Below are 13,214 nucleotides of genomic sequence, written 5' to 3'. Positions count from 1 at the left end.
CAGGAGGATTGCCAAGAGTTCAAGACTAGCCTGAACTACCAAGCAAAACCTTGACTCAAAGAGAAAAAAAATAAACAATGAAGGAAAACATTATGAATTTTCATATAAATGAAATAACTAGCCAGGCCTGGGGACACATGCAAGTAATCCCAGCACTCATGAGGCTGAGGCAGGAGGATCGCTGTGAGTTTGAAGGCAGTCTTGGCTACGTAGTGTTTTTAACATCAGCCTGCACTGGAAAGATAGAGACTCTCTTTTAAAAAATAAATAAATAAACCAGCCACAAAAGGCAATATTCTTTCACTTACATGAGGTTCCTCAAATGGACAAATTAGTAAAATTAGTAAGCAGAATGTAGCTTTCTAGGGGATTTAGTAAGTATGTGTGGGGAGTTATGTTTATTATGTACATATTTTTGTTTAGGATGATACAGTAGTTCTGGACATAGAAATGAGGCAGGAGGAATGGAAATGATGATTATTATGGCTGTGTGTATTTAGTGCCATTGAATTATGCACTTAAATCATTGGTAAATTTTATGTTAGGTGTATTTTACTATAATGTTTTTAAAAGTCCATTATAGATATAAAGAAATTCATCTGAGAAACTCAAGAAGTGAACTGAGCTGCAACAAATAGTTTAGCACTTTAAAATAATTTTCAAGGCTGGGGATATAGCTCAGTGGTGTAGCACCTGCCTGGCAAGCACAAGGTCCAGAGTTCACTTCCTGGTACCAAAAAGAAAGCATCTTTTTCAGTAGTAAAACAGAAAAAAAGCTATTCCTTACGAAAAATATTTGTCTCAGCTAGGTTAGAAATTCCCTCCAGAAACCTAATGCTTTGAGTCAAGTATAGGGGATAAAAGCTGCACAATTCTGCCTATATGTAGCTTCAACCAAAACGTAAAGAACGTTGAGGAAAGACTGTTGGTTATTTATAAAATAGCATTTTGTGGGCTTGGTTTCATTTGTTCATAAATCTAAAAAGTCTGTACAGACTCAAACTGTGTAACCACATGAATGTCCTATAGGACAGCCAGGTTTAAGTAGAAGAGCAGATCTTCAAGAACTGCCTAAGTAAGAATTTCTTATGCCCAGGGAACCCTTCCCCTTAAAGATGTCATCCTAAAATTTATGTAGGGGAAGGGTTGGTAGGAACTTGACAAAACTTGGAAATGTTCCCTGTATCAACAGTGTTGAGTAAAGGTGTTGCCAGGGGTTCATTTAAAGTTTGAAATCATTTTTCTTTCTTGTCAGTAAGCCGAACATAACATATGACCTGCATATCTCTTTTAATGTGATTTTAACAGTTTGTTAAAGAAATTGATAATGAGAAGAGAATGAGACTTCTGCAGTTTGTTACTGGAACCTGCCGATTGCCAGTAGGAGGATTTGCTGACCTCATGGGTATGTATAAGGGGTTTTTCCTATATAGAAAATTGTTTATCACATTGCTGTGAGATAAATGTACATCCAGCCTAGCAGAAATAATAAAGTCTAGCCATTTTCTCAGCTAGGCAGGTAACCTGCATTTATGTAAACTTTTACATCATTTTGTAGTCCTTACCTCTATAGAAATTTTTAGTCCTCAGTATAGCACAGTTTAACTTAATAGGATAACAGACTTCTTTCTGTATATAAATCTTTTTGTTCAGCCATTTTGCAAACATTTTTGTGTTTCTGCAACAAACACTATTGAGTATATTGTACTATATTTTAAGGTACAAGGCAGGGTGTTGTGGTGCATACCTGTAATCCCCACACTCAGGAGGCTGAGACAGGAGGGGATTGCTGTGAGTTCAAGGCCAGCATGAACTACATAGTGATACCCTATCTAAAAAAAAAGAAAAAACAAAACATTATACTATGTACCATAGGAGGATACACAGAAAAGTTGTGATCTCAAAGACTGTTTTAGCTGAAGTAGATTCACAATTAGAGAAGTAAGCAGGTGATCTTGGATACAGAGTATGGAGCCAGTTTAATAAAGACTTTAAAAGCAAACCAACATAATTGGGAGTTCTTTCTGAAGAGAACTAACTTGCTAATGCTGCATTTTAGAAAGATTTGATGACAAGATAAATAGCATATATTAAAATATAGGGTGCATGCCTGTAATCCCAATGCAGAGGCTGAGGCAGGATATAAAAAATATATATATATATTTTGGTACCAGGAATCAAACTCAGGACCTTGGGCTTGCCAGGCACGTGTTTGTGCCACTGAGCTATATCCCCGGCCCTCTATATCTTTTAAAAGTGATTCAGAATTTTCTCCGTTACATGTTAATTAGCACTTCTACATTTCATTTCATCTGTGTAGGTGAAATGCTGTAATATATTGAGTAAAGAGAACATGCAGAGTGACTTAATTTTTTAAAATTTTAAAATATGTTTAACACTGCAGAAGTATTTTCACCATTCTTTTTCAGAATGACCTATTTCCTTTTATTATTGGAGTTTTTACTTAGCTACTTGTGAAAATAATTGTTACTAAATACAAAGTAGTACTACCAATTTATATTTGACCTGGATTTAGTCAAGTGAAACATGAGACAATTTAGTGTATCTTGCCACATTTGTTTTTGTTTTGTTTTGGTGTTAGCAGGACTTAAACCCAGGGCTTTGCACATGCTCGGCAAAGGTTCTACTACTGAGCTACGGCACCTGTCCCTTTTACTTAGAGAGGGAGAGCCAGAGTCTCACTAAGCTGCTCAGGCTGACCTCAAGGATAGAGTCCTCCTGCCTCATCTTCTCAAGTAGCTGAAGTAGAAGTGTGTGCCACCATGCCCTGTTTGTGCCTGGCTACTTCTAAATAAAAAGCCCAGTAACACCGCCAGTCATTTGACCACCAATAAATGTTTTCTAGGGAGAAGTGGTGATCTTTTATTAAAACTAGTGCTTTGCAATCAGTCATCACTCACTGCTGTCTCTCGCACAAAGAAGAGGCAAGAATTGATGTATTTTTATCTGAATATGCTTTCTAGAACCTGTAAGCATAAGCACTGCTAATACTGAACTCACTATGATACTTACATTTCATAAAATGTTAACTATTTAAATCAAGTTTTCTTACATAAGATAGTAGGTCATAGTTTCTCTAGTGTAGTTAAAACTTCTAAAAGTAAGCTTTTTGTATGTAATTTGTGTTATTCTCCCTAAGGAGTGATAAATAAAAATGTATTTTCTCTTCTTGGGCATACATTAACAAAATGCTTCTCAAACTGTAGCACTCCTTAAAGTCATTGGAAGCCTGCTAAAACACATACTGTAGAGTCCCGCTCCTAGAGTTTCTGATTGAGTAGCCTTGGGGTAGGGTCTGTGGTTCTAACCTGTTGATGCTACAATGGAGAGCACAATTTGAAAACTTTTGAACCAACGAACTTTATGGTTTTGTTATGTTCTTAGGGAGCAATGGACCACAGAAATTCTGCATTGAAAAAGTTGGGAAGGAAAATTGGTTACCCAGAAGTCATACCTGGTAAGCAAAATCAGAAAGATTAGAGAAAATAGCCCTTTCTCCGATTAGCCTGTAGAAATTTCAGTTGTGTAAGACTATAAATGAAAAACTTTTCCCCAGTATTACCGAATGTGTTTAACAGCTTTATTGAGATATAATTAGGGGTATGTGTGTATGATACTAGGATCAATCCAGGGGCCTTTACACAGAGCTACGTTTCCAGGCCCTCCTCCCCTCCCCTTTTGTCTTTTGTTTTAATTTTTGCCACCACACCCAGCTGATATTTAAATTTTATAGAATAGTGTAGGCATCACCACAATCCAGTTTTAGAGTACTTCATTCACTCCAAAATGCCCATTTGCGATTAGCCACCTCGCATACCCTGAAGTTTTTTAAATGTGGGATTTAGAAACTACATTTTTATCAGAAGGCAGGAAAAGAAATTTGGAGTAACTTCTTTCATCTTCCTTTCTTTCTTTTTTTCTTTCTTTTATGGTGTGTGTGTATAATTCTTTTTTAAAAAATATTTTGCTACATTGTAGATATACATAATGATCACATTCATCATAGAGAATTTTTACCTGTACATGATATAACTTTTTTTTCATATTCTCCTACCTTCCCTTAAACCCCTCCCCATTTACAAAAGCTTTGTTTCCATATCTTTTCTTTTCTTTCTTTCTTTCTTTTTTTTTAACTTTCCTTTCTCCCTCTCCCTTCATTGTTCCCTTCCCCGTTTGAACATTTTCTTAGGAGTATGGACTCAAGGTGCATCCATTTTCCTAGAAATGATTTGAGCATATTCTTCTTTATGGCAAATTATGGAGTACCTACTTTTTAACATGGTGACCAGAAATAACCTTCTGATTTTAAATATAGATCAAGCACATTTCCAAAAATATACCAAACTAGGGCTGGGGATTTAGCTTAGCGGCAAAAGCGCCTGCCTGGCAAGCGCAAGGTCGTGAGTTTGGTTCCTGGTACCGGAGAAAAACAAAACAAAACAAAACAAAACAAAACAAAACAAAACAAAACAAAATATACCAAACTAAAGGCCTGCCAATTTTAACTTCAAGTACAATATATTGGAATTCCACCTAACATCAACAATTTTTAAATTTTATTTTGTGGGACATATACCTAGTCGTCACATACTGATCTTGCTAAATAGTTACTTATTTTCTCTGACTGTTGTGCTGTTTTATTGTCTGTTCCTTTATGTTTTAATACACATACACACAGTGCTAGTAACTTGTGTATGTGTACAATACGTGTGCATAATTCAAATAGCACTGAGTTCATCCTCTTATTAAAGTGTGCATTTTACTAGTTAGAAATACGAGATGAGATCAGAAACTATGTTGAATTATGTTGAATGTTTAAATTTTAAAAAACTATTACAGTGAATGACTGTATTTTGATTAATCTACCTCAACCCCCTCCACACACAGAAGACTAATTCCATCATTCCTGCCACTCTGTGAAGCAGCTAGGAGTCTTTTTTTTTTTTTTTTGATGGTATTGGGGATTGAACTCAGGACCTTGTTCATCCTAGGCAAGCACTCTACCGCTGAGCTACATCCCCAGCTCAATAGTCCTCTTTTACGAATGTCTTTATTTTCTCTGTGGTGGCTGCTGCAATGTTCTGATTATTCAAAATGTTACTTTTCATGGTCATTTTGACTTTGAGGAAAAGCCAAAAACTGTATAATCTTAGACTCAGGGGATATATAAGGTGGATGAGAACACACCATAATGTTTTTGACAGAAGTTGCCATAAATGTTTGATCAGTGAAGAGAAATCAAAAACTATGGTATTTTTTTTTTTTTTTTCTTTTTTTGGTCTTTTTGAGACAGAGTCTCACTATGCAGTTCAGCCTGACCTTAAACTCACTTCATAGCCCAGGCTGGCCTCAAACTTGCACAGTCCTCCTGCTCAGCCTCCCAAGTGCTAGGATTACAAAACTATGGTAATTGTTAAAAGAATTTATTATGGTAAAAGACACATTACTGTTAGCCCGCCTCAAAATAATCCCTCCTCATTTCAACACACCTAACCCCATTATTCTTGGCAGTATGTCTTTTACTGTAGTAAATTTTTTTTCTGTAGTAAAATTTGTAAAATAACACATCTTTCCGTCACCTCTTGTAATCAGATATCAACCAATCACCCTATAAAGCATTAGAGGACCAGGGATATAGCTCAATGGCATAAGTGCCTGCCTGGCAAGTGCAAGGTCCTGAGTTCAATTCCCAGTACCAAAAAAAAAAAAAAGCATTATAAATTATTCCTCATAAGCCAGGAGTGGTGGCGCACGCCTATAATCCTAGCACTTGAGAGGCAGGAGGATTGTTGTGAGTTCGAGGCCAGCCTGGAATATGTGAGTTCTAGGTCAGCCTGAACTGCATAGCGAGACCCTGTCTCAAAAAGACCAAAACAAAACAAAACAAAAAACAAAAAGAAATTATTCCTCATATCCAGCTTCATCCCTGTTAACCCACACCGCATGCTTTTGAGGCTCTTACAACCACTGTTCTGTTCTCTACTCCTTTGAGATCAACGTTTTTGCTTTCACATATAAGAGAGTACATGATGTATTTGTCTTGCTCTGCCTGGCTTATCTCACTTAACATGTCCTCCAGTTCTATCCATTACCAGAAATGACAAATTTTATTCATATTTACATTTATTTTATTTTTTTTTAGCTACTCATCTATTGATGGATACCTAGTTTGGTTCTATATCTTGGCTATGGTGAATAGTGCTGAAATAAACATGCAAAGCCTGTCTCTTTGATTTTAGTTCTTTGGATGTATACCAGTGGTAGGATTGCGGGATCATATATCAGTAGTTCTAGTTCCAGCTTTCTGAGGACCCTCCATTTTGTCTCCCATCATGGCTGTGCTAATTTACTATACACAATATATGAAAGTTCCCCTTTTCCCATGTCTTCACCAGCACTTGTTATTTACCTTTTTGATAACACCCATGCTAACTGGGGTAAGCTAACACCTCATTGTGATTTTGATTTGCTTTTCCCTGATCGTTAGTGATGTTGAAAATTTTTCCATGTTCTTGTTGGCTGTTTGTATGTCCTCTTTTGATAAATACCTATTCTGATCATTTACCCATTTTTTAATGGGATTTGGAGGTTTTGCTGTGGTGTTTTGAGTTCCCTACATGTTCTGGAAATTAATCCCTTGTCTGATGAATAGTTTGCGGATTTTTTTTTTTTAATCATTCTTTGGGTTGTATCTTCACACTGTTGATTTTTTTTTTCCTTTGCTTATACAGAAACTTTTTAGAGTGATGTTATCCCAGTATAAGTTTAGTTTTTGTTGCCTATCCTTTTGTGATCATATTTAAAAATATCTTTGCATGGACCAATATCCAAAAATATTTCCCCTGTACTTTCTTCTAGTATTTAAGTCTTTGGTCCATCCTTGCATATTTTTGTTTTGTTTTTTATGGTAAGTCATAGGGATCTAGTTTCTTCTGTATAGAGATACCCAGTTTTTCTAGCACCATTTACTGAAGAGAAAGTCATCATTATAAATTTATTTTCCTTTCATGGATAGCATTTTTTTCTGTATGACCAAACATTTACCTAGGCCTTGTCCTATAAATGGGCCCATATGGAAATCCCACGTGTTACCATATGGAAATGACACTGATACGGCCCCAAATCAGAACATGCCCTTTAAAAAGTCACAGTTTAGAGCCAGGTATGGTGGCACACGTCTGTAATCCCAGCACTCGGGAGGCTGAGGCAAGAGGATCGTTGCAAGTTTGAGACCATCCTGGGCTACAAAGTAAGTTCAAAGCCAGCCTGAACTGCATAGCAAGACCCTCTCTCAAAAAGACCGCCCCCCCCCCAAAAAAAGAAATTCACAGCTTAGAAACACAAAGGGTTCATAATATTAGAAGAGAGAATCATGTGGCCTGCACGGCCTAAGATATTTACTGTCTGGCCTTTACTGTAAGTTTGCTGACCGCTGACCTACATTGAGGTGGATGGGGAAGTATGGGAGGACCAACATTTTACTGTGGGCCTGCTGTCAGGCACTATCTGTGTGTTCATTTCTTCTTAGTCTACCCTGAGAGGTAGATATTGTTAATCTTATTTTTACCAAAGAAGAAATGGAGAAGTCACAAAAGCCCAGCAACAGAGCTAAGATTTGAACCTAGTTTTCCCTAACTTTAAAGCCAGTGTTGCTGTACTACACTACCCATTTGTTTCTTTGTGTATTTCCTTTTCTCAAGCCAGTATTTCTTTGTTCTAGTTTTAACCGCCTGGACCTCCCACCCTATAAGAGCTATGAGCAACTGAAGGAAAAGCTGTTGTTTGCCATTGAAGAAACAGAAGGATTCGGACAAGAGTAACTTCTAAGACTTTGCACCACCAATGGATAAGAACTTATTTGCAGTGTTTGTCCTTTTCCTTCTCTGCCTGTTGCACATCTTGTAAAATGGGGCTGTGACGGTTTAGAACGTTACCTGAGTGTAAGTAAATTAATGTTATCACTGAAATTTATCTCCCAGTGATTCTGGATTTCTACTCAACATTTACAGAAACAAATCTACAACTAGTCAGAACCTTACTTAATATGAGATTTAACACTGCAATGAAATCTGCATTGTCTTATTCCACTAGATTGTTTCCTTAACAATTTTGTATGTGTCAAAAGTCTCACTTCGAAGCAGGCTTTTTTCTTTCAGAGATTCTGCAAATGTACAGGGAAGTCTTTCAGGAACTGCAATATACAAGATCTTCCTGTTAAGCCTCTTGTTGAGAGGTATTTAATAAAAGTGCAAGCTTAGCCCAGCTTTTGGGCACGTGAGCAGACTTCTGGCTTGTGCTCTCCCTCTCATTTAAGTCTGGCATGACTGTTGTTTTCCTTCCTGGAGCATGAATCCACGCATCGTTTTGATGTTATTCCCGGAAGTGATGCAAGACTTACATCTCTACAAAGCAGTTTTGTCTTTGAATTCAGGGAAAAGTAGGTTCCAGCTGGCAAATGACTTCATACCTCTCCTCATTTGGAAATTTGTTTTAATTGCCTTGCAAATAGTGTAAACAATATTAACACTGTGGTTATTCAATGTTTTTAAAAGTTAATTGGAGTTAATTCAGCTGAATTCATCTAAGGCGATTATTAATGACTTTTGTATGATCCTATACATAAATTGAAACTTTATAATTTTGTCAGTCTAACAACTTCAGTTGTATTTAATTATTGCTAAGAAGTTTAAGTTGTAACTAGAATATTTCCTAGTTCAAATAGAGGTCAGTGAAACAGCCTTTGAAGTCAGCCTTTGAAATATGGGAGTGAGAGCTGTGGTGCTGGTTAGAAAGAAGGGAAGATAATACCTAGTAAGCACAGAAATGTATTCTGGCTATGAATTAAAATCTTCAGATTTGCTATTTCTCTGACACATGTTGGAGTAGTCCTTTCTATTCTTTACATTGTCCTGAATTGGTATTCCTCATCTGCATTATTCTTTTCACCCTAAAAATTTTAGCAGGTTTCCTTTATTTCCCTATGACTAGTTTTTTTTAAAAACTGCTCCATTAGTAACTAATTAATGCACTTTGGCCTTCTTTGTAGTTAATTTATTTAACTTGGCCTACTATAGATTGTCAGGATGGCTGCTATCATAGATTTGACTTCATGGGTAGTGAGAGGAAGCTAAGCCAGCTGAGTCCCTATCATAGCCAAACCCTGAAGATAGCCTTATAACTCATGTAACAGGGACCTTGGCATGTTTCAGTAGTGTAGCGTGAACAAGTAGCATTAGGCCAAGAATACACAGCAAGTAGCAGGCCCCTGTTCTATATGGAAAGAAAATGTTTTTACATCACCATCTGCTCTTCCTATTTATATCCTAGAACAAGAAAAACATTTTTTAACTTGTGTATCTGTGCTCTTTGACACTGCCATCATAAAGCAGAGACTTGTGTGAGTAAAAAGGTTGTCTCGTTCAAAAATTATCAGTGTAAAGGGGGAGATTAAGATTTCCCCAACTGTTTTTTATTCCACATACCCTAGGAAATGTAGTGTGAGCTCTAAAAGCCCCAGTTTCCAAAGTAGGGATTCTCTGCCTTTTTGTTGGTAGGGTAAAAAAAAAATGCTATTGCTTTGTCTTACAGAGCGAATGTCTGCCAACTACCCATTCATTATGTAAGTCTGAACTTTGGTAATACATGGCTGTGAAGATTAAGCCTTCTATAAACACATCCTATTGGGCAAATTCTCATAATGAAATGTAGTTACCTATAATATTTGCTAGAGATTTATAAGATTAAATTAAGAGATAATGTAAGAAAATAGGCTTTTTGGTTCTACATAATGCTTCATGATTCATTTAGGGACCTAGAAATATTGTGTGAAAATGTACAAATATTACCTAAAAGGCTTTCTGCCCTATATTTTTAAAATACAGAATAGTTATATTTGAAGTAGTCCTGGCCCTAGTTCTATAGGGCTTGGCTATTTAATATTTTTATGAAAGAAATGTTTAGTTCTGGAAAAGGTAAATGCTTGTATATATTTTTGCAGTCCAGGATCTCCCAACTCTGTTTCTTCCTTTAATTTAAGTGGCCACATGTATATGTCTTCCCTGCTGTTAGAAAAATGGGGGCTGGATATCCCAAGAATCAGAGGTTATATAAAAAATAACTACAAATAGACAACAGACATAAATATCTACAAATGCTATCTTAAATTTTGGTCTAAACTGAACATTTGGAAATAGATTTATTGTAAGTGTTTAATTAGAGCTTTTTCTTAAATCTGAACTAAGTTGCTTTTAAGGTCCTTTTTCTTTGTAAGCATTGTAAATGCTAATAAATCTTGTTGATTTTTTTTTTTTACTGCATGTTATGTTGAAATAAAAACAAATTAAAATGAGCACTTGCCTTATTCTTCTGCTCTTTTGGTGTGTTGGGGAAGGAAGCATTCCACAGCCTGGGTCAGGAGGGAAGGACCTCACTTGTTTCCTCACAGGGAATGGTTTAAAACTGATCCAGCACCTCATAACAATGAAATCCCGCTCTGTCTTTTATGACCTATATGAAGTGCAGAAGAATCCAATTTCATAAGACTTACAATAACTCTATTTAAAATTCAGTACTGATTTTTCATCAAGAGACTAACCAATGTCAGTTCATCAGAAATTTTAGTAAAACATGATTCAGCTGCCCACCAAGGTCTTATCCTATTTCCCTCAAGCCCTTTGTGCCACTTCTTATCTGGTTAATAATCTGAAATGTTATCAGGAAGGTCTCATGGAATTAGACTTTGCCTCTATTCTTCTATCCCTCCTTGTTTCGAATGTAACTTCACTGTTCTAACTCTTTCATAGAGTTAACTACTTCTATTTTTAGTATTGTTGGTATCTCCAGCCCCCTCCTTTTTTCAGTTTTTCTTTTAGAGTTATGATAAAATTGTTTGTATGTGTACTTTCATTATTAACTAAAAATGGCAGCACTGGATTGTATGTTACTGTATTGGAGTATCTTTGTTTTCTTCTACTGTAATTTCAAATACTCAGGTAACTACAAATATACAGTTCCTTCAGGGAGTTGCCTCATTTGAATTTCCTTCAAGGATGTAAGTAAGACTGTGTTTATAATTAAAACATTTTTGGTCCTTCATTTGCACACTTTTCTGTTAGTCTTGAGTCAAAAGATGTTCCCCATCTACAGAAATGCCTTCTGTGTCACTGAGCTAGACTTTTACCTCTGCTTTGTAAGTAGCAAATTACAGCCTGTCTGCTACTGCAGGGAGACTGGATTTGGTACCTGTATTGATAAAGACATTTGCAGGGGACGCTGGTAAATATGAGGATTTCCATCTGAATTGCTTTTCTGAGACAAGTGTTCTAAGACAGGAAGACCCCAACTGTGAATGCTGAGTACAGATCTACTGTCTATCAAGACTGCTGTACAACAAGGCGGGTCTGCTCACCAGCTTTGTAGGCCACCTTATCAGAAAACCAAATGATGTTGTTTTCCTCTAAAATGAAACCAGTGGAGAAAGGAATAGGAAGTGGAGTTTTTCATGTGCTCATTCAATAGAAACTAGATCGCGCCTCCGTTCTGAGTAGTAAACCCTATCCTTTTTAATCTGGCCCATGGAAACAGCTAGAAAGTTCTAGCTTCAGTTTGGCTAAGAACGAGGGGATGATGTCCTGTCCGTATCCAAGCACACTCCGAGCATGAGGAAACCTTACATAGGAAATAGGTAGCTGTACTGACCATTAGCTCAAATCCCAGCAACACATCAAACTGCGACCCTGTGGCTGACTGGCTATTGTCCTCCAGACTTCTAAGAAATGTGTGTCACATTGTATAACTATAGCAGGAGCTGCTGCCACTCGCAGCCCATTTCACGTGTTAATTCTGGCATCTATAGGGCTCTTTTGTGATTAAGACATTTGTGGGGGAAGAGCCCAGGGAGTCTTCCTAGTTGGCAAGAAGAGGGTTTTCAACATAGACCCCCCACAATGCTGGTCCCTTGTAAATGGGTTTCAGTTAAGCAAATAATAGCTAAGGGCAAGAGGATTTCCTCAAAGCACAGGGGAGGCCTGTGGGAATTTTCAGCCATTATTTTTTTCTTACTTCTATTTCTGTGTTTTGAGGCAGGATTTCACTATGTAAAGACTTGAATTCCCTGTGTACCCTGTCCGGTGTTATGGCAAACCTCCTGCCTCTGCCTGGATTTCTCTGACCCATTCTATCTGATTTCCCTTAGATAATAACCAACACCACACCTGTATTTGTTCCATCCCAAAGCAAAACCTATCAAATGTGTCTCCAAAACTTTAAATCCCTTCCGTTTGAGCTGCCTGCACCCTGCATTCCTAAGGTAGTTGATTGTGGCAGCCTCCTCACTTCACTGTTCCATTCTCCCCTCACCAGTCCCCTGCCTCAGTGACCTGTGGAAGGCCTATCCTGTCTCTCCACTACTTGAAATCTTAGCGGTTCCTCCATTACAAGAGCAACACCAGATATTGTAAGTCACCAATCAAAGCCATTCTTGGCTCCAGCCCCTCCTTTCTCCTACCTCAGCTCCAGTCCTGAATTACTGGCCATTCTCTCTCTTGCTTCTGACATTGTAGTCTTTTTCAGGCCCTTCACTACGTTCATTGCAGTTCTCCAGAACGTGAGATGGCAGTGGTGACCCTTCCTGTAACTATCTTCTACAGTGTTTTGAGGCCATTACCGTAGCACTTCTTTTCCCTTGCTAGATGTGTTCCTAATGTTTCCCGCATTCAGTAGTCACTCCTTTGTATCTAATCCTTTTTTAAAATTTTATTTTGAAATAACGACTTAATGGAGCTGTTGCAAAGACAGTACAGAGCTCTTGTTCTTCATCAAGCTTTCCTCATTGTTAATGCCCCACATAACTGCTACACTTATTAACAGTAAACTAACACAGCCGTACCTGACTCCAGCTCTAACCTCAGGATCTCTCTCTTTTGCGCGTTTTGGCTCCGCGCCTCTGGCTCAATCTGGGCGCAAAGAGGGCCTCTGCAACCGTCGCCCTCGGCCTTCCACTCTGCCACTACCCTCCACCCAGGGTATCCAGACCTAGTTCAGATCTCGATTAAATGTTGAGTGAAGCTTCTTCCGGCAATCCAGAACCAGCATTTTTTTTTTTTTTTCGGCACAACTGGAGTTAGGAATTTTCCATAGTTTTAAGTGTTCCTCTGCTTTTCACTTTCGGACAGAAAAGAGCAAATTCTCCGCGA

The 13,214-nt window shown here is 37.7% G+C and overlaps 1 protein-coding gene across 1 annotated transcript in view; it reads left to right on the top strand.

Annotated features, from left to right (window-relative positions):
* Itch (itchy E3 ubiquitin protein ligase) overlaps positions 1 to 10,369 on the top strand; it is a gene marked incomplete at its 5' end in the record, with an annotated part of 107,689 nt that extends 97,320 nt beyond the window's left edge. The window contains 3 exon segments of the mRNA XM_013514114.1: positions 1,309 to 1,405; positions 3,406 to 3,478; positions 7,742 to 10,369. Coding sequence (XP_013369568.1) covers positions 1,309 to 1,405; positions 3,406 to 3,478; positions 7,742 to 7,841 — 270 coding nt within the window. The 3' untranslated portion in view covers positions 7,842 to 10,369.
* Positions 10,370 to 13,214: the final 2,845 nt, after the last annotated feature.

Source organism: Chinchilla lanigera, unplaced genomic scaffold (assembly GCF_000276665.1).
Source record: "Chinchilla lanigera isolate Chin_1 unplaced genomic scaffold, ChiLan1.0 scaffold00021, whole genome shotgun sequence".
NCBI lineage: Eukaryota > Metazoa > Chordata > Mammalia > Rodentia > Chinchillidae > Chinchilla > Chinchilla lanigera.
Note: the sequence above shows the minus strand (reverse complement) of the source record. Positions and strands in the feature narration are given on the sequence as shown.